Source organism: Tursiops truncatus, chromosome 5 (genome assembly GCF_011762595.2).
Source record: "Tursiops truncatus isolate mTurTru1 chromosome 5, mTurTru1.mat.Y, whole genome shotgun sequence".
Taxonomy (NCBI): domain Eukaryota; kingdom Metazoa; phylum Chordata; class Mammalia; order Artiodactyla; family Delphinidae; genus Tursiops; species Tursiops truncatus.
The window spans coordinates 107,947,912-107,972,651 of NC_047038.1; the positions used below are offsets into that span (position 1 = coordinate 107,947,912).

The 24,740-nt window shown below is 38.0% G+C and overlaps 1 protein-coding gene across 4 annotated transcripts in view; it reads left to right on the forward strand.

The window, feature by feature from the left end:
• Positions 1-379: 379 nt before the first annotated feature.
• The window catches only part of LRBA (LPS responsive beige-like anchor protein), a 727,902-nt gene continuing 703,541 nt past the window's right edge, over positions 380-24,740 (forward strand). The window contains exons 1-2 of one of the 4 annotated variants that reach the window (XM_033857307.2): positions 380-488; positions 1,071-1,509. In XM_033857307.2, coding sequence (XP_033713198.1) covers positions 1,291-1,509 — 219 coding nt within the window. In that variant the 5' untranslated portion in view covers positions 380-488; positions 1,071-1,290. Of the gene's footprint in view, positions 489-535; positions 747-1,070; positions 1,510-24,740 lie in introns of those variants that run through there. The other 3 variants (XM_033857309.2, XM_033857305.2, XM_033857308.2) reach the window with 3 other exon arrangements.

Genomic DNA, 24,740 nt, shown 5'->3' on the forward strand with positions numbered 1-24,740 from the left:
CTGAAAATAAAGGTCTTTTCTGGCCGGGCCGGGGATACACCTGGTGCTACCTGCGTAGCGCGCCAGCCCTCACTCGCTATCCTACCAGCAAGCTCGCGCCCGGCGCCTCCGCCCTCTCCGGCCCCCGGGGCCGCCCGCGCGTACCCACGCCGCCGCGCGGTCGCCTCCGCCTTCGCGCCCGCCCGGCTGCTCGCGCTCGCGCACGCGCACGCCGCACCCGGCCGCCCTCGGCGCTGTCATGGCGGCGGGGAGCAGCTTAAGTGGGCACGCGGACAGCCGCGCGAGCAGTGGAGGGGCAAGCTGTGGCAGTAGCATCCTCACCGCCCGCAGCAGCCTCAGCCGCGGCGTCCGTAGTGCCGGCAGCGGCTGATTTTGCAAAGGCTGAGCGCAGGGGTGGGGTGGGGTGGGGCGGGCCAGGAAGCCATGGAGTTCTGTGCAGCCGCGGACTCCCGGGGAGCGGACTAGGGAAACTTGGAGGCTGCGATCAGGTGCATTGACCTCTCTCTCCTCCCTCCTCTCTTCGTCGTAGCCGCCGGGACTACCCTCCCTTCTGGCCACTACACACACCACCCCTCCTCTGCCCGTCGAACCTCAGGTGCCCGAGAGGTGCTCCACTCCTCCCCCTGGGCCGAGCGTTGAGAATCATCACCGCCCCCTTCCCCCGCCCTTTCCTGCCCTGGATCTCAGCCGCCACCTCCGTCTCGCGGCTGCCTGGCGGGGGGCAAGGACGAGTCCGGAGTGTCTGGGTGAGGAGGAACTTTCTCCCTCTAGGGTAGCTTGGGGACCCCTGCTTTCCTCCGACCCCCCCCCCCCCCCGCCCTTTCCCAGCGACAGTTTCCTTTTCCGTGCACCTGTGAGGAGAGATTGCCCTGCGCCTGGAACCTGCGAGAGTGTGGGGGAGGAGTGAACCTGTTCTCGGGCCTCTGGAACCAGCCTTCGCTCAGAACCCCGCGCCTGGCTGGTAGCGGGGTCCTTTGAGGAACTTATTTGACGGACACTACTCCCTTCTCTCCCCGCAAAACCCTAAAACAAAACCTAGCCTATTTAACATTGATTTAATCTTCCAATAGGGTTTGGCGTTGTTGTCAGCCTCGGGGAGAGAGATTGGACAAATATTCTCCAAGAGGAGGAAGGCGACGCCAAGGACTTTCCACATCAACTGCTTTTGGGGTTTCTCCACAACTTGGAAGAGTGACCCTTTCCGTTTTGCTTTGCGTCTGTGTGCTTATTACTAGCGCAGCGACTGCTGTCCCAGAGTGACTCCGAGTGGTCCTTTATCGTGAACTCGCAATGGCCAGTGAAGACAGTATTGCCCCTTCCCCGCCACCAACAGGTGATGACGGGGGAGGTGGAGGGAAAGGAGAAGAAACCCCTGCCGAAGGGGGTGCCTTGTCTCTGAAACCAGGGCTCCCTATCAGGGGCATCAGAATGAAATTTGCCGTGTTGACGGGGTTGGTTGAAGTTGGAGAAGTATCCAATAGGGATATTGTAGAAACTGTCTTTAACCTGGTAAGTAGATCTCTATTTTACGAGCGTATCTTCTCAGTGGGTTGGGGAACAAGACGTTAGCGCTGGAGCCATGTGCTCTACTCAGGCTGATGATAGAAACAAAATTCTGCTGACCTAAATGAAACAATTTCTTGTATTTTTCAGTTTAAGGGGAATTATGTAAACTTAGATGCTCCAGGTTTTGAGAAAGTGAACAGATCACTTTGGTCCTAAGTAAATAATTGTTGCTATGGAAGTATTATGGAGGATTCCAGTGGAGGAGTTTTATTCTATAAATTTTTTTCCCCCTTGGGATGTATATCTAAGTGTGCATTTCGGATATTTTAAGTAAGTTCTTTTGGACTTGAGAAATAATGTCCTACCTACTCTTTCGAGTCTGCCTAAGTTATGTTTTGCCATAAATTTTGAACAGAAAATTCTTGTTCACAGGGCTGATGAAAGATTAATTTGCTGCAAAGTTAGCATTTATATTTAATCTTGACTAGTTTTATTTTTAGACATAATTAACAAAAGTCAAATTTTGGAAAGAATTTAGGGTTACATCTTGTGAATATTGAATGGCAATTTAAAAAGAGAATTGCAGCAGATATAGTATAATCTTTATTTCATTTGTGAATTCATGTCTATCAGCAAAGCATATTTGGTCATTGGAAGTTGCTGGTTATACTACTATGAGCTATGAATGTTATTTTAAAAATGTGGATATGCGATACTTCCCTTTTTCTCTAGTCTTAGAAATGGTTATCATTTCTAATGGGGACTTTTTAGATTTCTTTATTCTAATTTCTGTTGCCCATCAGTGTAAAATATAAAAAGTAAATTTGACCTTTAGATATTTCCTCTTCTTCCACCTATACACCTGTGTTAGAAGATAATAGATGGGAACAAATATGAATGTGCAATAGTTGAATAACTGTTTATTACCTTTCCCCTTTGCCTGTATTTTTTCAAGGTTAGGCTTGTTTTATTCAGGGCAGTTAATTATTTCCTTCACTAGAGCTTTACTAATGGACTGGTCACCTGTGGTACAACTTCTAGAATGAGAAAGTAGCTTGATGAAATTCACTTACCTATGGAATAAGAAAATTTTGAACAATTGGGTATTTCTCTACCAGTTTGTTGTGTTGGGAGTTTATATACAAATACTGACACACACGTACACATTTTTAAAAAATTATGTATATTATGGAAATGTTCAGGTGTACACAAAAATAGAACAGTTTAATGAACTCTGGTGTCTATCATTCTGTTTCAACAGTTGTCAACATTTTGGGGATTTTGCGTCTATGTGGACTTTCAAAGTTTGTGAATCTGAAGGAGATAAATGGCAAATCTATGTATCCCTTTGTCTCCAAATAGACTTGAAAACTTTCCTTCTCAGTTTTTTTCTTTTTCTTTTTCTTTTTCTTTTTCTAAACCTCATGTATCTTGGATGTTAAGGAGAAATGTGTGGTAGTGATATAGTCCATCATTAGTTGTTTGTGTGTGAAACAACATTCCTCTGGCAGAAGGATTCCAACTCCTCTGTTCTTTAGAATGTCTTCTGTGGAGGTGGATGACCGAACATGAGTCACTTGAATTTTATCATTAAGGAAAATCCAAATTCTGTAGTAATAGTTCGTTCATATGCTGCCTAGAACTGTATGCCTGGTAGAGATTTTAAGGTGACTGGTTAAGTCTTTCATAGCTACATGTTTGCAGGTCAGTAGGTGTCTGGGTAGAAGGAGAGGGAAAATCTGTTCAATTACACTTCCTCTTCACCATCGTTCTCCTCTCCTGTAGGGCAGAGAAAGTTGCTGAGAGGATTAGATTAGTTCTTTTCCTTCCCTTCTCCCTTACAAAACTTTTCATGCTCCTACAGATATCCTTCCCTTCTCCCTTACAAAACTTTTCATGCTCCTACAGGGCCTTGGCCAGTCTTTTGAATCTTGGGAACTGAAAATATCGGGAATGTGGTAAACTAGTCCATTTCAGGGTTAGTACTGCTGCACTTAAGTATTTTCTAATCGATAGTTATCAGCCTTAGTCTCAATTCTACTCAAAGAAAGAAGTTACATTAACTAATAATGTGTGATTTAAAAAAAGTCACTACAGTTTACTATGTGCTAGGCAATGGGCCAGGTGCTTTACATATGTTTTTAAATTCTTCCCTCATTAAGTGTTTAATACATAGAGCTCATTATATAGTTAAGGAAACTGAGAGCCTGAAAGGTGAAGCAGATTGGTGATTCTTAGAATGACAACCCTTCTAGGAATACATCTGTCTCTTGAGTTGATGTAGAGTTGTTTGCTTCCCTAAGCAGATATTTATAGCTTAGGCATAGCTTTCCCCAGTGTAAGGACAGCAAAATCATTGGTCCTGCTAAATATGAATTGCTGAAACCTTGTTCAGTTTTCATATCTTCTTATTGACCATTCAAATAGCTTTCAAAAAAAAGTAAAAAAAAAATTTTTTTCAGGTTATTCAGTTTTTTCACTCAGAATGTAGATGCAGAAAGTTGATTATTAAGTTTTTTTACAGTCAGTATATTGGATTAAAATGTCTAAAATTGTGAAAAATAGGATACAGACAAAAGAATGTGTGACATGTATAAGTAATGAAGTATTATAAACCCTTTGAAACTTCATTTAACTTAAAGAACCAGCATATTACCAGTATCACTGAATCCTCATGCATGCTCCTCCTTTATCCTTTCTTCATTGGATTTTTCATTAGTAAGTTTATTATATTTTATATTATACTATATATATGTATTTATTAATATATATATATGCAGCTATCATAACTTTTTCCTACTTTTCAGGCATTTTATTAAAATAGTTTGTATGCTACCGATTCTCTCGTATTGGTTACATATTAGTTACTTTAAACCATAAAGTTTGTACTGTTAAAATTAAACAACCTCCCCTCCCTGAGAGCTGTCCAAGTAGTAAGAGGTTAAGTAGAGCCATATAACTTCAGAAGTCTTTCTTTACAAAGTGCTGCCTCCAACTTTGCTAATGTAGCTTGACCTTACACAGTTATAAATTTCCTTTTTTTTCAAAGATTTATTTATTATTTTATTTTTGGCTGCGTTAGGGCTTAGTTAATGCGCGCGGGATCTTCTCTGAGGCCTGTGGGATCTTTTGCTCTGGCATGCGGGCTCTTCGTTGTGGTGTGCAGGCCTCTCTCTAGCTGTGTTGTGTGGGTTTTCTGTTCTCTAGTTGTGGCGTGCAGACTCCAGGGTGCATGGGCTCTGCAATTGTGGCGCACGGGTTCCAGAGCACGTGGGCTCTGTAGCTTGCGGCACACGGGCTCTAGTTGAGGGGCACGAGCTCAGTAGTTGTGGCAGGCAGGCTTAGTTGCCCCACGGCATGTGGGATCTTAGTTCGCTGACCAGGGATCGAACCCCCGTCCCCTGCAATGTAAGGCGGATTCTTTACCATTGGACTACCAGGGAAGTCCCTGTTATAAGTTTCTTTGGAATTTACCACCCTTCTTGTAATTTCTTTTGCAAATCTGTTTTATAGGTAAGTTTTGATTAATAGTACACCTGTGTACTCAAGTGTTTAAAACCTCTGGTCAACTTTTACATTTTTCTTGTTGCAATTTAAAACCATTTTTATTTTGTCTCCACCTGTATGCTAAAGTAATTTGTCAAACTTTTGGACCCAAATAATTATATTGGCATGTTTTCAGGAACTCACTGCTGAGTTTAAGGCTTCCACCAGGTATTTGTAGGTGTTCCATGCTATTTAATTCAAGAATAGTGTTTCCCGTGGGCTGGTGACAGATACATGTTTTCATGAAATTTTTTTCTTCAAAAAGTAACTGTACCATTTTAATTAAACTGTTAAAGCTTAGGGAGTTCCCTGGCAGTCTGGTGGTTAGGACTAGGCTCTTTCATTGCCATGGCCGGGGTTCAAACCCTGGTCAGGGAATTAAGATCCCACAAGCTGCACAGTGTGGCCAAAAAAAAAAGAGTTAAAGATTAGAAGATGGAATATAATTTTTCATTACTCATTACGTGCCATTGATACAGGTTCTGCAAGATATTAATGGTGCAAACTCTTAACACCTATAGAAGCTGAGCAGGTCATACAGAGGTTCTGTTTGTATTGACTGTGCAGAGACTATACTTGTGGGGCATCTGCTGTTCCATTTTAGCTGATTGTTGTCCTGCAGTAACATGAGCCCAGTGATGTGTGAACCTTTTGATTTTTTGGGAAGAACTGGAAATCTAGATTTAAAAAAAATAACATTTAAAATGTCAAATTAAAATATTAAAAAATACTGTGTGGGACATAAAATTGCAGGCAGTTTCTTTTCAGGCTTTTATATGAACATTTATTAGACAGGTAATCATTCATCATGTTTCTATTTTGATGTGTGTATCTAGAATTATTTCCTCCTTAATATCTGACATCATAATTCAAAGGTTAAGAGTAATCTATTCTAGAAACATGCTTGTTCGTGGGCTTCTCCTCCATATCAGTTTGTATTGATACTTCATGTTATAATAGAAAACTCAAACTGGTTTAAACACAATAAAAAGGATTTATAGGCTCATTTATCAGGAAGTCCAAAGGTAGGGCATGATTTACAGTAACAATAATACTAAAGACCAGTTTCTTTCTGTTGCTGTTTTCCTTTCTGTAATGTCAGCTTTAGTCCATTGCTGTTTCCCTCATGGTAATAGGACTGCTGCCACTGGTACTTGGGGCCATATGTATTCTTGTTTAGAACCCTTGGGAGAGAGAGCCTCTCTGTCCTAACATTCTAAACAAGAGTCCTGATTGGACTGCTGAAGCAATGGTTGTGGCCATTGAAATGTGCTGATTGGCTTAAGCAAACCAGGGCCAACTGCTGTACCTAAAAATGGGGTCAATTTCCTCTAAAGTACTTGGGCTGTATGGGGAGAGATGGATACACAAAGATCTGGGTAAGAAATTCACAGAGTGAATGGATGCTGGATAGGCAACCAGTGATGTCCACTACTGTCCTTTTCAAATGCATAATAATACAATAGTAATGTTAAAGATATTTGTGTAAAGAGAAAAAAAATCACTCTCTTAACTCCCTGTCGTGATCTTGAGCAAGTTTTTTAAAAAATTCTTTTATTTATTTAAAAAAATATTTATTTATTTTATTATTTATTTGGCTGCATCAGGTCTTAGTTGCGGTATGTTCGTTGCAGCATGTGGGATCTTTCGTTGTGGTGTGTGGGCTCTTCGTTGAGACGCGTAGGCTTCTCTCTAGTTGTGGCGTGCGGGCAGTAGTTGCGGTGCGCGGGGCACTCTAGTTGTGGCTCGTGGGCTCTAGAGCACGCAGGCTTAGTTGCCCTGTGGCATGTGGCATCTTATTTCCCCAACTAGGGTTAGAACCTGCGTCCCCTGCGTTGGAAGGTGGATTCTTAACCACTGGACCACCAGGGAAGTCTTTGAACAAGTTTTTTTTAACTTCTTTGTGCCTTGGTTTCCCCAGCTCTACAATGGGGAAACTATATTTTAGAAAGGATTAAGTGAGTAAATACTTGTAAAGCACTTAAAATAATGTGTGGCACCTTAAGTGCAATTATAACTATTTGCTATTATTGCAGTATTTGCAATTTTAGATAGTTACAGTCATCATATTCCAACCTTATAATTTTTTTGTTTCTATATAGTCATTATTAGCCTATTGGCTCTGCAATATACTACTTCATTCTTATTTTGGGGTTTATTTAATAGCCGTTGTCACTTTTAGAGGTGACTTGATTTTCAGCATCTTTATTGAGGTGTAATTTACATACCATAAAAGTCACTTGTTTTAAGTATATAATTCAGTGACTTTTAGTAAGTTTCCAGAGTTGTGCAAGCATTACCACAATCTAATTTTAGAACATTTACATCCTGTGTTCAAGACATTTTATAGTTTTAGCTCTTATATTTAGGCCTATGATCTATTTTTTTTTTTTTTTTTTGTGGTACGCGGGCCTCTCACTGTTGTGGCCTCTCCCGTTGCGGAGCATAGGCTCCGGACATGCAGGCTCAGTGGCCATGGCTCATGGGCCCAGCTGCTCCATGGCATGTGGGATCTTCCCGCACCAGGGCACGAACCCACGTCGCCTGCATCGGCAGGCGGACTGTCAACCACTGCGCCACCAGGGAAGCCCTCGCTTACTATTTTGAAGGTACTATTCTGTTTTCCTCTAGTCTCTTTTGTTGTTGTTAAAATTGTCACGGTTATCATTCTGATTTAACTTTACAGATAATCTGTCTCTGTTGTTGCTTTAAAATTTTTTCTTTGACTTTGGGGTTCTTTAGTTTCACCATAACTTGTCTAGGGGTGGCTGTGCTTCCTGAATCTGAAGATTCATGTTTTTCATTAGTTCTGGAGAATTCTCATGACTAATGCCTTTTCTTTATTTTATCTACTTGCATTTTGGAACTCGTAATACATGACATGTTGGTTATTTTTTTTCTTTCTATCATTCATGTCTCTTTTTTTTTTAAAGATTTTTTTAATGGGGACCTATTTTTTTTTTTAAGTCTTTATTGAATTTGTTACAATATTGCTTCTGTTATATGTTTTGGTTTTTTGGCCACAGGGCATATGGGATCTTAGCTCCCCAATCAGGGATTGAACCCACACCCCCTGCATTGGGACTGCCAGGGAAATCCCTCCTTCATGTCTCTTAATCTTTCATATTTTCAATCTTTCCTGCGGCTAATATCTTTTCTTCTAGTTTATTGTTCATTTCTTTATCTCCATCTTTCCTTCTTCTTCCCTCCCTCCCTCCCTCCCTTCCTTCCTCAGCCAAAGACTAGTAATTTGTAATTTCCCTGTGCCAGTGGATGGATTTTTTTTGCGGGGGTGGCGGGACAGGTTGTGGGGAGGATCTGCTTTTTTACCTTTTGAGAGTCCCATGTTTATATGGAGATTTCATTCCTTGAGTGAGCACCACACTGTATTTTGTGTTTCTACATAGGCATTAAAATTTAAGTCTCTAGCTTACTAGCTTCCCCTTCTGAACCCCTTCAGCAATGGTAATAGCAGTTCAAATACTTATTGTTTTCCTGTTTCTTCTTCATTTTGATCTCTTGGGATTGCCTTTTCTTTCTTGCAAGTTCAGCTATGCACTGAAAAGTATTTTTTGTTATATTTAATATTTGTAGGTATTTGTGAAGTGATAGTTTTTAGGTTATCTTAGTCTACTCACTGTCTTGCTGGAACTATAAGGTATAACTATAAGGTATAACAAAGCAATTGGTATATAATAGCCAATGAATAAATTATAGTACCAATTTAGGCTACATTAGGCCACGGTTTTACCTATCTGGCAATAATTTGGAAGATTATTACCTTAGATAAGTCCAAATAATGGAGTTCTATTGTAGATCAATGAAGAAATTGTAGGTAAAGAAGATTTGTCATTTTTCATCTTCTTCAAATTCTTACCTTTATATGCAGGCAGATGAGCAGTTTTTATGTTAGAAAGCAACCCTATGTTTCCAAAACCAAACATAGATTCTTGGGAAATTTTGTATATGGATGTAGTGTTTTAAATTTTGGTATTTATATGAGTTTTCTGAGATTTTAGAATTACAGAATGTTGTGGGATGGTGAAAGGAATTCAGTTTTTTTCTTCCAACCCCTACCCACTTAAAACAAACAACTTAGAACAATACACTACCATTCTTTGAATCTTAATTCTTTGTAAGTTCTTAATCATTTAGCTGGAATGCTAATAACCTGCATAGAAATCTCATTTGTATTAACAGGGAACTTTATAATTTTACTATTTTTAATATTTTCATCTGCCCAGGGATGAACTTTTGAAATAAAATAGCAGTAAGCAAGGCAAATGATGACCATTTGTTTGTTTGTTATTATTTTTTAATGAGGTATAGTTGATTTATAATATTATGTAAGTTTCAGGTGTACAACATAGTGATTCACAATTTTTAAAGGTCATACTACGTTTAAAGTTGTAAAATATTGGCTGTATTCCCTGTGTTGTGCAGTATATCCTTATAGCTTATTTTATACCTAATAGTTTGTACCTCTTAATCTTTTACCCCTATATTGCCCCTCTTCCCTTCCCTCTCTCCACTGGTAACCACTAGTTTGTTCTCTATATCTGTGAGTCTGCTTCTTTTTTTGTTATATTCACTTGTTTGTTGTTTTTGTTTTTGGCTGCATCGGGTCTTAGTTGCAGCACGTGGGATCTTCATTGAGGCATGCTGGATCTTTCACTGTAGTGCGCAGGCTTTCGTTGCAGTGTGCAGGCTCTTCGTTGCAGGGCAAGGGCTTCTCTAGTTGCAGTACAGGCTTCTCTCTCTAGTTGTGGTGTGCCGGCTCAGTAGTTGTGGCGCATAGGTTCTCTAGTTGTGGTGCATGGGCTCAGGAGTTGCGGCTTGCAGGCTTAGTTGCCCCTTAACATGTGGGATCTTAGTTCCCTGACCAGGGATCGAACCCACATCCCCTGCATTGGAAGGTGGATTCTTAACCCCTGGACCACCAGGGAAGTCCCCTGTTGTATTTTTTAGTTTCCACATATAAGTGATATCATACAATATTTGTCTTTCTTTAATGTTTTTCACTAAGCATATTACCCTCTAAGTCCATCCATGTTGTTGCAAATGGCAAGATTTCATTATTTTTTATGGTGGAGTAGTATTCCATTGTGTGTGTGTGTGTGTGTGTGTGTGTGTGTGTATCACATCTTCTTTATCCATTTATCTATCAATGGACACTTAGGTTGCTTCCATATCTTGGCTATTGTAAATAATGCTGCCATGAATATTGCGCTTCATATATCTTTTCAGATTAGTGTTTTCGTTTTCTTTGCATATATACCCAGGAGTAGAATTGCTGGATCGTATGTTGTTTCTATTTTTAGCTTTTTGAGAAACCTCCATACTGTTTTCCACTGTGGCTGCACCAATTTGCATTCCCACCAGCAGTGTATAGAGTTCCCTTATCTCCACATCCTTACCAGCATTTGTTATTTGTGGACCCATTTGTTAATCTCTTAGGAGCTACACTTAAATTGACAAGATGGCTTTTGACGTAAAAATTTTTGGAGCCATTTCTATTTGTCGGGACTATTTTGCTGATTTATTTAACTTAACTGTTTGAAATAAAGAAAATTCCTCGGTTTAGTCAAGTTCAAAATTCAGCATATCATATAGTTCAGATATTTTTCTAGTTTATATTATTAGACATTGACTTTTATTTTGTGGTGCTAAATATGCTGTGCATGAACAGTTATATGGAATTATGCAAGTGGTGCTCCAGAAGGAAAGATTGAAATTAATGCTTTGTCCTGTGATCCATATATAATAGGGATGAAACTGGATCTAAATCAGGCTGTGTGACTGAGTCTGTTGATTACATGTAGGCAACATAAGTGTTTTTTACAAGTCTTATCTCATTTAATCTACACAACTCTTTGAGGTAGTACTTTATTAAACTTGTTTTATAATAAGGAAGTAGGATTGGAGAGGTTAAAGATGCTCAAGTCCCATAGTTAGTAAGATGGGATTTGGACCCAGGTTGTTTGAGCCTGAATCCTGTACACTGTATTATACTGTGTGACTATTAATTTAAGGTGGGTGCTCATATTAGAATTGTAGAAAATGGCCGCTTAACTAAATTTCTCAAGAATTGTATTTATTGAAAAACTAGTTCATGATAATTAGAAACATAGTAAACAATGATAAGCTTTGAGAAAATGAATTATCTTAAAATTTTATCATTGATTTAACAGTGCATACTTTGATATTTTTACATCAGTTTCCCTGTGTTTCAAATGGTACGTGGTTACTCGTATATGTTTAAGATATCCACCAATCAATTATCTTCTATTCTGATAATCAGGGAAAAAATGAAATGACCAACTCTTTAATATTTAGGGACTAATCATACATCTTATTTGTGATTGATAAATATTATTCTTAATCTGTATTACCTGTGGTTTGTTCTTGGTTTTGTTATATAGTACCTTAGCCTGAGGGCAGAAGTATGGAAGAAAAGAAAAATTAAATTAGTAACTTTCTACTTGTCATTATAGTATCTCTTGAAAAGATTTGGAAAAAGTTTAACATTAAATCAAATAGTTAAAATGAAAAATTTTGGCGTATGTTTGGGAGTTTCATTTATTCTAAATTCTCATTGCTATGGAATGGAATTTTTTTCTTTTTTTAACTGGTACTTTTTTGGTTAATTTTTATTGGAGTACGGTTGCTTTACAATGTTTTGTTAGTTTCTATTGTACAGCAAAGTGAATCAGCTATAGGTATACATATATCCCCTCTTTTTTGGACTTCCTTCCCATTTAGGTCACCACAGAGCATTGAGTAGAGTTCCCTGAGCTGTACAGAGGTTCTCATTAGTTATCTATTTTATACATGGTATCAATAGTGTGTGTATGTCAATCCCAATCTCCCAGTTCATCCCACCCACCCCCCTTCTCCCCCATGGTGTCCATACATTTGTTCTCTACGTCTGTGTCTCTATTTCTGCTTTGCAAATAAGATCATCTATACCATTTTTCTAGATTCCACATGTATGCGTTAATATATTTGTTTTTCTCTTTCTGGCTTATTTCACTCTGTATGACAGTCTCTAGGTCCATCTGTGTCTCTACAGGTGACCCAATTTTGATCCCTTTTATGGCTGAATAATATTCCATTGTATATATGTACCACATCTTCTTTATCCATTCATCTGTTGATGGACATTTAGGTTGCTTCTGTGTCCTGGCTATTGTAAATAGTGCTGCAATGAACATTAGGGTACATGTGTTTTTTGAATTAAGGTTTTCTCTGGTTATATGCCCTTTAGTGGGATTGCTGGGTCATGTAGTAGTTCAGGTTTTAGTTTTTTAAGGAATGAAATGGAATGTTGACTTCACTTGTGAAATTTTTGAATACTGAGAGGATGTCCTAATTAATTATAATTGATACTTAAATTTGAAATGACAATTTTAATGGATCCTTTTTTTTTGTTGATCATTGTTGCCTCTGGATATTTATCTTCTGAATCACATGGGGATACTTTTCCATCTTCCTTCTTCTCTACCTTGCTCACACAAGACCCAGATTTCCTTTTTGACACTGAGACTACTGCTTAAGACTCTTCCCACTTCATAGAAAACCAGTGTTTTCTTACTCTCTTCTGAACCTAATTGGGGTCTTCTAGAGCTCTGCTCTGGCTGCTATACGTGATGCTGAAATGGGAAGGAAAAAAATGACTACTTCCATTATCTAAATTTTCCCCACAGAATCTATGAGATAATAGCTAGTATTTATTGAGTGTTTCTGTGACCTACTAAGTAGTACTTCTTTGTCCTTATTCTACTCTGGTTTAGACCATTCTGGATGCAGGGGCCCCTTTACTCTTGTTTTTCTCTCTGCCTAGAATGATCTCCTTTCAGTCATCTAATAATATATATCAATAAACAATATACTATAATATAAATATAAATTATAATTTTTATACCTTGAACTTCTGTTTGATTTTTTCATATTCATATTTTTATAGTTTCTTTTCCTTAGTCATACTTCTAATATCTCTTTTATTTCCTTAAACATTAACATTTTAATATTGTGTATGTGATCATTTTTATTTTTTTCAGTGTTTGGAGTCTGTTTCTGTAAAGCTTGTTCTGGTTCTTGGGGGTTTGTTTCTTCATTATTTTGTGATATTTAAAAAAAATGAGCTTTTGTACTATGGATTATTATTATTATTTTAAAATGTGGCTGTACTTGGAGATGAGGCCTTTTAAAATATTTATTTATGCTGGGTCTTAGTTGCAACAGGTGGGCTCCTTAGTTGTGGCTCCAAGGCTCCTTAGTTGTGGCATGCAAACTCAGTTGCGGCACGCATGTGGGATCTAGTTCCCTGACCAGGGATCGAACCCGGGCCTCCTGCATTGGGAGTGCGGAGTCTTATCCACTGCGCCACCAGGGAAGTCCCTGTTCTATGGATTATTATTTTTGAGTATAGTTTGAGGTCTGGTTTAAAGTGCACTCCTCCTGGTGGTTTGGTGTTTGCTTCTGTCATGCTCCAGTGTCTTCAATTCTGAACCTCTTGAAACTAAATTTTTAGTTTGAGTTTTGTTAGACCTCACAGGTAGTATGAGTTCTGGTCCCAAATTGGAGTGAGAGGAGAGAGACTTCTTTTTTTCTCTTTTACTCAGGTTGAGACTGCCAAATATGTCCACTTGCTTATGATGAGCGTGTCCTGTCCCTGTTACCACACCCGTTCACTCACCGACAGTGTTGCCCTTCAGATTCCCCACATTCTTTAGGCCCCAAGCTTTTATCCTTCTCCCCCTTAGCAGTCCCTTAAGACTCAAATTCTAAACCACTAGAGATTGGTGGATGTTCCCAGGGCAGATACTGGCCTCAGCGCTCGCTGAAACTCGGTTGTTTTTTGTCTCCAAAGATTTTCCTTGGTTTCTCTCTAGTTCAGCCGTTCATGAAAATTTTTTTGTTTGTTTGTTTAACAATCAGTATTTTAAGGAATTCTGAACAAGTGTTTTTCTGGACACCTAAGTCTTCTGTATTGCCAGAAATGAATCTGACTTCTTCCTCAGTTATCTATATGACTCTCTCCCTCATTCTCTTAAGGTCTCTTTTCAGATGTTACCTTATTAGAGAACCTTTACCTACTATCAAACGGGTACCCTCATTGTCACTCTTTATCTCCTATATCCTGCTTTATTTTTATAGTATTTATCTCCATCAGATATTTTATTTTGTTTTTCCTTATATTAGAATATAAGTTCCATTTTTTGGCTTGTTTACCACTTTATTGCCAGTACTTAGAATAATGCCTGACACATAGTTGGTGCTCAGTACATGTTTGTTGGATGAATGAATGTGCTTAATGCTTTAAATGATTATTTCTTTTAATCCTCATGGTAACTCTGTGAGGTAGGTGATATTATCATCTCCATTTTAAAGGTGTGAGGAGTCTTAGGCTTGCAGAGTTAATTAAGTTGCCCAAGGTCACACAGTAAATGGCAGAGGAGATAGAAGTTGAACCCCAGGCAGTTCAGCTTCAGAGCAACCTGTTCTAACCAGTGTGCTTCAGTGGTCATAGTGAAGTTGGTTCTTTAGCAGGTTTGTATAACACTGGTATAATTCTAGAATTCAGCTATACTTTGTATTCTGTTTCTTCTTTGGGAAAATATTTTCTAGATTTCACATAATTGATTTTCAAATAAAAACTTGGACCCTAATATGTAACTTGGAAAGCTTACGCAGTACAGCGGTCCCCCCTTATTTTCAGGGTTACGTTCCAAGACTGCAATGGATACCTGAAACCGTGGATAGTACCAAACCTATTTACACTATGTTTTTTCCTATACATACATACCTGTGATGTACTTTAATTTATAAATTAGGCACAGTAAGAGATTAACAACAATAACATAATAAAATAGAACAATTATAACAATATACTGTAATAAAAGTTTTGTGAATGTGGTCTCTCACTCTCAAAATATCTTGTACAGGCAGACTTTGTTTTATTACACTTCATAGATACTGCATTTTTTTAGAAATTGAAGGTTTGTGTCAACCTTGCATTGAGCAAGTCTATTGGTACCATTTTTCCAAAAGCATTTGCTCAGTTCATGTTTCTGTGTCACATTTTGGTAATTTGCACAGTATTGCAAACTTTTTTATTGTATTTATTATGGTGATCTGTGATCAGTGATCTTTGATGTTACTTCTGTAGTTGTTTTGGCGTGTTTTAGCAATAAAGTATTTTTAAATTAAAGTATGTACTTTTTTTTAGACATAATGCTATTATTGCACGCTTAACAAACTGTAGTATAGTGTAAACATAACTTTTATATGTACTGGAAAAGCAAAAAATTCTTGCGACTCACTTTATTGCAGTATTTATTTTGGTGGTCTGGAACCGAATCTACAGCATCTCCTAGTTATGGCTGTACAAATTTAATGCTTTTTCCATCTTAACTAAGCACTTAACATGTACTGTGGTCATGACTTTTGCAGTTTGAGGTGTGACTGCAAAACAAGCATGGCTCTTTTTTTTCCTTCTTTGCAATTTCGTGGATAGAAGATTTGTTCTTACCATAGATCTTAGCAACCTTCAGCATGTGATTTTTTTCTTTCCTTATGAAGTCGAGGACTTTCACCTTTTTGCTTAAAGTAAGCATTTTACAGCTTCTCTTTGGAATACCCAAATTGCCAGCATCACTACTCTTGCACTTTGGGGCCATTATTAAGTAAAATAAGGGTTACTTGAACACAAGCACTGATACCTCAACAGTCGATCTGATAACCTAGATGGCTATTAAGTGACTAAAATAGTGGGATATGCTGGACAAAGGAGTGATTCGTGTCCTGGGTGGAATGGAGCGGGATGGCTCGAGATTTCATCACTCTACTTAGAATGGCATGTAACTTAAAACTTATGAATTGTTTATTTCTAGAATTTTCCATTTAATATTTTTGGACCATGGTTGACCTAGGGTAACTGAAACTGTGGAAAGTGAAACCATGGATAAAGGGGGAGCTACTGTATTTAAATCTGATAACTTTTTCCTCTTCTAATTTCATTTCTTTCATTCAATTTTTTAAAAAAAATTTATTTTTAAAATAACTGTTAGGCTGCTGTCTCTTAAGACATTGTAAAGATTCTGGTGAGGTTATGCTGTGTTGCCTCTATTTCCTACAGTTATTTTATACAGTAGTTCAAATATATAATTTATAATAATCAATTTTAGTTACAGGCAAGTAACCTAATTAGTAGATAGGAAAACAGAAGCTGATGATTCCCTCTGAAGGTTATCAAACAAACCTGTATTTCCTTTTGAAGTCCTCATTTCAATGCTATCACTTTCCCTTTACCAGAAACTTGACTTAACCTTGACTTGCCTTCCTTCCTCATTCCCACAATCAGTGTGACACCAAATAGTCTACTCTTAATTTCAACCCCAGGTATCTCTTGCTAGTATTATTTTAAGGCCTTTCAAACTGTTCTTTTCCTCTGCCATGCCATTCCACAGCACGGTCTATGAAGCCCCAGCTCCTCCTGCACTTTCTTTCCTCTGTCATCATGTTCGCTCTATATACCATATTCAAGCCATACTGAACTTTTTCTTATTCTTTTAATAGGTCTTGCCTTTACAACCTCTGTGCTTTTCTTTCAACTCTTCTCTCTACTTGGATGCTTTTTTTCCTTTTCTGCCTGTCATAGTCATGCTCATACTTTAAGACAGCTTAGATATCATCTTCTCTAAGAATCCCAACTCTTTGCCCAACTCTGAGACAGATGTTGTTCTCTGTCCATTCCACGACAGAACTTTTTTCATAACTTATAGCATTTACTTAGCTTCATTATAATTATATGTTTATATATTTCTTCCACTAGACCATGAGCTTGAAGCCAGAGATTATACCTTTATTATCTTCTTTTTTAAAGTCAGGTTTATTAAGGTAGAATATACATAGAATAAATTCATTGCTTTTAGGTGTAGAGTTGGATGTACGTTGTCCTGTAACCTTCATCATAGTTGAGACGTAGGATACTTTTATCACCCCACAAAGGTCTCTTCTGCCCCTGACTACATCAGGCCTCTCTGCCTCATTCCCAAACCCTGACAAACACTCATCTGATTTCTGTCCCTATCATTTTGTCTTTTCCAGAATGTCAAATAAAAATGAAATCATGCAATGGGTAGCCTTTTGTGACTAGCTTCTCATACCTAGCATATTGTGTTTGAGAGTCTTTCATGTTTTTGCATATATTAATAGTTTGTTTCTTTTTATTGCTGAGCTATATTCTGTTTTATGGATGTGCCACAATTTGTTTATCCAGCTACCGTGTGGTTTCCACCTGGCTATTATGGCTAAAGCTGCCTCCAAACATTCGTGTACTAGTCTCTGTGGGGACATATTTTCATTTTTCCTGGATAAATAGCTAAGAGTACTCTTGCTGGCTCATATAGTAAATGCATTTTAAATGTATAAGAAATTGCCAAACTGTTTTCCAAAGTAGCTGTGCTGTTTTGCCTTCCCACCAGTAATGTTGAGTTCTAGTTCTCCATTCTTGACAACACTTGGTATTGTCATTGTTTTTCATTTTAGACATTCTAGTAAGTTTGTAGAGGTGTTTTGTTGTGGTTCTTCATTATTTTTAAACCTGTAATATTTAACATAGTTTCTGGCATATTCAAGATGGAATAACAAAATATTTACTATCTTTGACCAGGCAAGTGTCTTACAGTATTTTATGCTGCTGTTCATCTTAAGCTGTATCACTTTAAGCGAAATCATCTTTAAGCTACAATGGCTTGAATTAAATCGTAAGAATAAGAATCATACTCAGTTCTTTCTGTGGTTGAAGTGATGTTCTCTGCAAGCTCTAACATATGTATTCAGAAAGAATTAAAACCCACCAAAATTTGTTGGTAACATTGTTTAATCCTCTTGTGGGATGTGAATTTAGTCAGTCAGTTACTTAAATATAGTCTCTAATTTTTCCCTTCTAGGTTCTATTCTTCAGATGATTGTCCTTTGATTATTCATTTCTGGTTCTTGACAATTTCTCCCCTTCTTAATTAGCCTTAATGTATTGTTTTGTTTCGAGCTAGAGGCATACTTAGGAAATATTGCATATTCAATTCCAGACTATCACAATAAAGTGAATATCACAATAAAGTGAATCACACAAATTTTTTGGTTTCCCAGTACATATAAAAGTTATATTTACACTGTAGTCTATTAGGTGTGCAGTACTATTATATCTAAAAATAAAATGTACATACCTTAATTTAAAAATACTTTATTGATAAAACATGCCAAAACAATTACAATAGTAACATCAAAGATCACTGATCATATATCACTGTAATAAAGGTGATAATAATGAGATACCTGGAAGAGTTTCTGGCCCTAGAAGAGTTTTCTGAACCTTGACTGGGGTGAATGGACTGAGGACTTTGCTGCTGTGAGGGTGATCCCTGCCAGGCACCAGCGATGGCAGAAGCCTCAAATGGGACAGCTCCATTTTTGAAAATGACAGCCAGGAGCAACGATGGAGGAGCAGTGATTTAGAAGGAATCTAAGTCCCTGAGTGACCGTGAGGAGCAGAGTTGCACTGCTGACCTATACCTTTTACACTATTAGAGGCAAGAGAAATAAACTTTTTTGTTCATTAGGCCATTGCAAAACACACACACACACACACACACACACACACACACACACACACACATATATAAAATAATAATGAGAAAGTTTGCGGTATTGTGAGAATTACCAAAATGTGACACAGAGACATGAACTGAGCAGATGCTGTTAGAAAAATGGCACTGATAGACTTGCTTGGTGCAGGGCTGCCACAGACCTTCAATTTGTAAAAAATGCAGTATCTGCATAGCGCAATAAAGTGCATACAATAAAATGAGATATGCCTGTATTTGCATATCTTAGCATGTTACAGAACCCGTTATAGCCTGTCAGAGCATGGAAGGAACCTTAGAAATAACACTCTAATCCTCTCAGTTTTTAGGTGAGGAAATTGAGGATCAGAGACATGTCCAAGGTAGGCCAGCTGGTTAGGGCCAGAACTGGTTCTGGAACCCAAGTTTCCTAAATTCTCATACATTTCTCTTTTTACTTAGATATTAATGGCTTTCAATTTAGTGAATCAAGTGTTATAATTCCTTTTTCATTTGAGGCAATTTTTTTTTTTTTTTGGCCGCGTGTCATGTGGGATTTTCTTTGACCCGGGTTCGAACCCTGCAGTGGAGGCACAGAGTCTTAACCACTGGACTGCCAAGGAAGTCCTGAGGCAAAAGTTTTGAATTTTTCTCTTGCCTTTCTCTTTCTTCAAATTTACTGACACTCAAATAAAAAGCTCAATCTGATTATAGTTGTTTATATGTAGTTTCTAATTGATTATGTTTCTGGAGACCAGTGGTCCATAATAGAATTAGTATTTTTCTACTATGACCTTAGAGACAAATTGAGGAACTAGGATTTTGTCAATTAAGATGTGAGAAAGGAAACTAGCATTTTTTGAGGTCCATGTACTTTAGAATGTATTTTTATACTTAGAGTTATTACTTTTAGATACTTGCCTTAACCATGGAGGATTGGAATAATGTATCTGCACAGTGATCTTAAAGTATATTTATTAGTATATACCAACGTTTTCTGGATTACACAGTACCATTTTAAGTATGTTATGACACTTCTTGAGAGTCTTTTCTTAATTTATTCTGACTTGTTAGGTAATTAAACAAGGTTTAGGGTAATTTTGATATATACGTGTGTGTATTTTTTTTATGGTTACTAGCATGGCAGAAATGGAATTTCTTCAGGATCTAGTATATTGGAGCTAGAGTAAAATACACAAGTATTTACATAAACAGCATAATTACAGGTATTTTATTTTTTTATTTTTAAAAATTCATTTAATTTTTGTCTGCTTTCGGTCTTCTTTGCTGCACGTGGGCTTTCTTTAGTTGCAGTGAGCGGGGGCTACTCTTCGTTGCGGTGCGAGGGCTTCTCATTGCGGTGGCTTCTCTTGTCGCGGAGCATGGGCTCTAGGCACGCGGGCTTCAGTAGCTGTGGCATGAGGGCTCTGTAGTTGTGGCACGCAGGCTCTAGAGCTCAGGCTTAGTAGTTGTGGTGCATGGGCTTAGTTGCTCTGCGGCATGTGGGATCTTCCCAGACCAGGGATTGAACCGTGTCCCCTGCATTGGCTGGTGGATTCTCAACCACTGCACCACCAGGGAAGCCCCAAGGTTTTAAAATTCAGTTGTATTTTTGTCTTTTTTTCCTTGAATACTTGTCATTGAATAATATAAGAATCTTAACTTGTAGAGTTTTCTCTAAATTCTATTCTCTGATTTTGTCTTTTGTGTATTACTGCAATGGTGTTTTTCTTTTCCCTTTAACCATCCTATTGTCTGCTTTCTTTTTTTCCTCCCCTGTTCTCTCTTTTCCCCTCCCCTTTTTTGGTCTCAGTTAAGCTTATTTATGATCTTGGGCAAGAAAATTTACTCCTCTAATTCTTAATTTTCTCATATGTAAAATAGGGCTGATTCTGTCTATCTCATAGGGGTTGTTATGTATTAAAATCCCTACTAGGCACTTAACGCTAGTTGCCCATTTTTTTCCTGCCCACAGTTTAAAAACATTTAACAAAAACTCACTTTTTGGGGTTTAAAATTTTACCTATTGGCAATCAATAAAAATAAAACAAATTTACCATGGAAAATTTCAAACGTATATAAAAGCATGAGAGAACTGCTATGCACCCATCAGGCAGCTTCAATTATTATCAACAGTGTTTCATTTATTGTTATTTTAACTAACGATATATGGCTTCTATATTTTTGTTTTCTTTAGCTCTCTATAATTTGTTCCTTGGCTTTAATTATGATTACTAACCTTTTTAAAAATTTTATCTATCTATCTATCTATCTATCTATGTCTGTGTTGGGTCTTTGTTGCTGCACGCGGGCTTTCTCTAGTTGCCGAGAGCAAGGGCTACTCTTTGTTGTGGTGAGCGGGCTTCTCATTGCGGTGGCTTCTCTTGTTGCAGAGCATGGGCTCTAGGTGTGCAGGCTTCAGCAGTTGCAGCATGCGGCTCAGCAGTTGTGGCACACAGGCCCTAGAGTGTGCAGGCTTCTGTAGTTGTGGCTCACAGGCTTAGTTGCTCCCCGGCATGTAGTATCTTCCCAGACCAGGGATTGAAGCCGTGTCCCCTGCATTGGCAGGCGGATTCTTAACCACTGTGCCACCAGGGAAGACCACGATTTCTAATCTTTGGGGAGCAATTTTCTAGGAACTTAAAGTCTGCTGCCAAAGTTTATAAAAAATTGATGAGATAGTATCCATGGTATGTTGAATGTGGTAGTACTGTGTTCAGTAACAGGATCCAGTGTGTGCTGTACTCTTGTGTTTTGAGAGCAGTGGTATTTTGCTTCTTTGTCTCTCCAAATGATTATATGTTTAAAATTGTCTAGGGTCACCACGTGTCTATACATGGGGCTTGACTTTATGTTTTTCTTCTGTATTTGAGATAGAAGTCTAATAATCTAATTTAAGATAACAGATACTGCTTTGGGTTTGGTATTATAGGGACAGTTTTCAGTAAGGTGAGTGAACTTGTTGAATTGGCGTTTGTCCTATATGGTAGAGATTTATATGCATACTCTCCTAAGTACCTTATCATTAGTAAGCTTGACTGTATTAGCACAGTTTCTCTAATATCTGTATTGGTGTATTTTTGTTTTAGCTCTTGTCATTACTGGAGTGGGGGTAAAATATTCTTATTGCAGATTATTGTCCACTGCAGTCCCAAGAGCCTCTAATCATTGGGACTGTTGTGTAATTTTAAGTTCTTTCTGTCTGGAAATGCCAATTTGCTGACATGGATGAGGCAAACCTGTCCCGTATAAATCTGAAGACATGAAAACTTGCTGTGGAACAAAATTTTAAGAATATTTTTGCCTAAGGCAAGTCAAATTTTGACTCTTAATAATAATGTTTTCAGCTAGCTTCTCTGCTCTCTAGCCCCACAGGGTATATTGTTAGTTGACTGGTACATCCTATTATTTTTTCTTCCTTTAGAGGAAGGTGGAAATTTCCACAGATATCCTTTTCTTTTCCTCTGCCTATGGCAAGTAGAACCGTCATTCCCCTTTCTCTCCTTGGGCTGCCTCTTCTTCTCCTTGAAACCTGTATTCTGTTGTTTTCAAATTGGAAACTTGTATTCCTTAGAGTTTGAGTCAAACCTAGTTGGAGGTGGTATTTCCTAAGTATGAAGTGTTATTTGGTGGTTTTTTTTTTTTTGTTTGTTTGTTTTTTTGTGGTACGCGGGCCTCTCACTGTTGTGGCCTCTCCCGTTGCGGAGCACAGGCTCCGGACGCGCAGGCTCAGCAGCCATGGCTCATGAGCCCAGCCGCTCCGCGGCATGTGGGATCTTCCCGGACCGGCGCACGAACCCGTGTCCCCTGCATCGGCAGGCGGACTCTCAACCACTGCGCCACCAGGGAAGCCCTATTTGGTGTCTTTTACCATTAACCTCCTCATACATGATTTTGGAATTTCTTTTAGGGCTCCATCTTGTCTTCTAGTTAGGAAAAAAAAAGCCCACAAAAAACAAACCCAAAACACAAAATGACTTGTGTTTCTCCTCATTGCATTTATAATTACCTTTGAAGTAAATTTGAAATAGTGGAACATTTCCTTTGATATCTTTTATCTTATATTAAATTTAACCCAGTTTAGTTCTTTTTAAAATACAACTTTTAGATCCTGGCTACCTGAAAGCACTATTCTACTCAGTTCCACATTGCATATAGGTAAATATGCCTGTGTGACTGTAAAGAGTATGCTTTTATACATTTAAAATGTACTCAGTTATAAAATTTATATATTCACTATACAGTGTACTGGAGAAAATTAGGTGTTGGTTTAGTAATTGGATTAGTGAAGAGTCATTTGGACTTTTAGATGTCACTCTTGAGTATCATTTTCTTCCCCAACAGGAGGATGTAAAAATATGTCCATTAAAATTATGTGAATTCTGGATTTCAACATGTATAGATTAAATTTTTGTCTTGGCTAAAATGCTAAATAAAAACACTTTAAAGTATGATTTACATTGACCCAACTAACATAAAGTAGTTACTTTGATTTTATTAGTTCCATAGTGGAGCTTATCTCACAGGATTTATTTTGGAAGTAAATAAGTTTGTTTAAAAAAATCCTTTAGGGCTTCCCTGGTGGCGCAGTGGTTGAGAGTCCGCCTGCCGATGCAGGGGACACGGGTTTGTGCCCCGGTCCGGGAAGATCCCACGTGCTGTGGAGCAGCTGGGCCTGTGAGCCATGGCTGCTGAGCCTGCGCGTCTGGAGCCTGTGCTCCGCAATGGGAGAAGCCACAACAGTAAGAGGCCTGTGTACCGCAAAAAAAAAAAAAAAAAAAAAAAAAAAAAATCCTTTAGTTTAAAACTTAAGCTTTTTTAGACTTATTAAACATAAGATTACTCTCTGATGAGTAAGATAGCTAGGTACACAAATGAATGTTAGAGAATTTGATGCTGCTAGCAAGAACGGTTTTGTAATTTGTACACTGTAGTTATGCTACCACTTTTTTGATTTCATTTACTTCTTTTCTTCTCTGTTTCTTTCTTCCATGTTAAAATGTGAGTATATTAAAATAAAAGCCAAAGCCTCTCTTTTTGTTTGCCTGTCTCCCTGTTACACACACAGACACACACACACAGAGACACACACAATTTGAAATTTCTTTAGGAAATCAAAGCACAATAAAGAAGAAAGTGTTTATGTTAGCATATGAAGAAAGGTTAGTGTTTAGGGTGAAGATTTATAGCAGATTATCATTTTAAGTTTTTAGTGGAAGATGGTATGTCAGTTAAGAAATTGTGTATTTATTTTGGAATATTAGATAAAATAGCAAATCCTAACTATTAAATCATTTAGATTGCAAAAATTTTCTTATATATGGCATATATTTCTCTCTTACTGAATGTTAACAGGTTGTATGTAATGAGCTAGTTTTATTGGCAGTTTCTTTGTGGTTCACTTTCGTTATCTTATGATTCAGGAAAGTTTGAGCTGCCTTTGAGCTATGTAAGGGAGCAATATAGGAAGTGAGGCTTGTGACTTGCGTTAAGATGTCTTCTCCAGAGGCTGGAAAGAGCATGGCATAATAGGACTAAATAAATATTTGTTAAATAAATGAATAAATAATGCATGCATAAATGAAAACTTTTCAGGAGTAGAGAGATGGACATGGCCATCCATCGTTTCTTTTTCTAGTGAGTATCTTGAGTATTCAGATGACTAGTCTGTAATTCTTATCCATCAGCCATTTGTAGCCTTTTGAGAATCCTAGCTACAGATTTGAGAATACAAAGAACCATCATCTGGGTGAGGGTCCTGGGGAAAAAATTCCTACATGCCTGCAGTTTGCTTATGGCAGTATTTCAGCACAAAATAATCAGGAACTTTTGCTTTATGGAATATTTATATATCACCCAGATAAGATAATTTCAAATACTTTAATACATTGTATTTATTATATTTTTAATTGAAGTATAGTTGATATACTAATACACTTTATTTTAAACAAATTTTGTGCCATGGAGAGAGAACTGGTTTTAAACCTAATTCTTCCACTTCCAAGCTAGCTATGACCTCATCCTAATCACTTAATCACTCCTTACCTCCTCATTTACAAA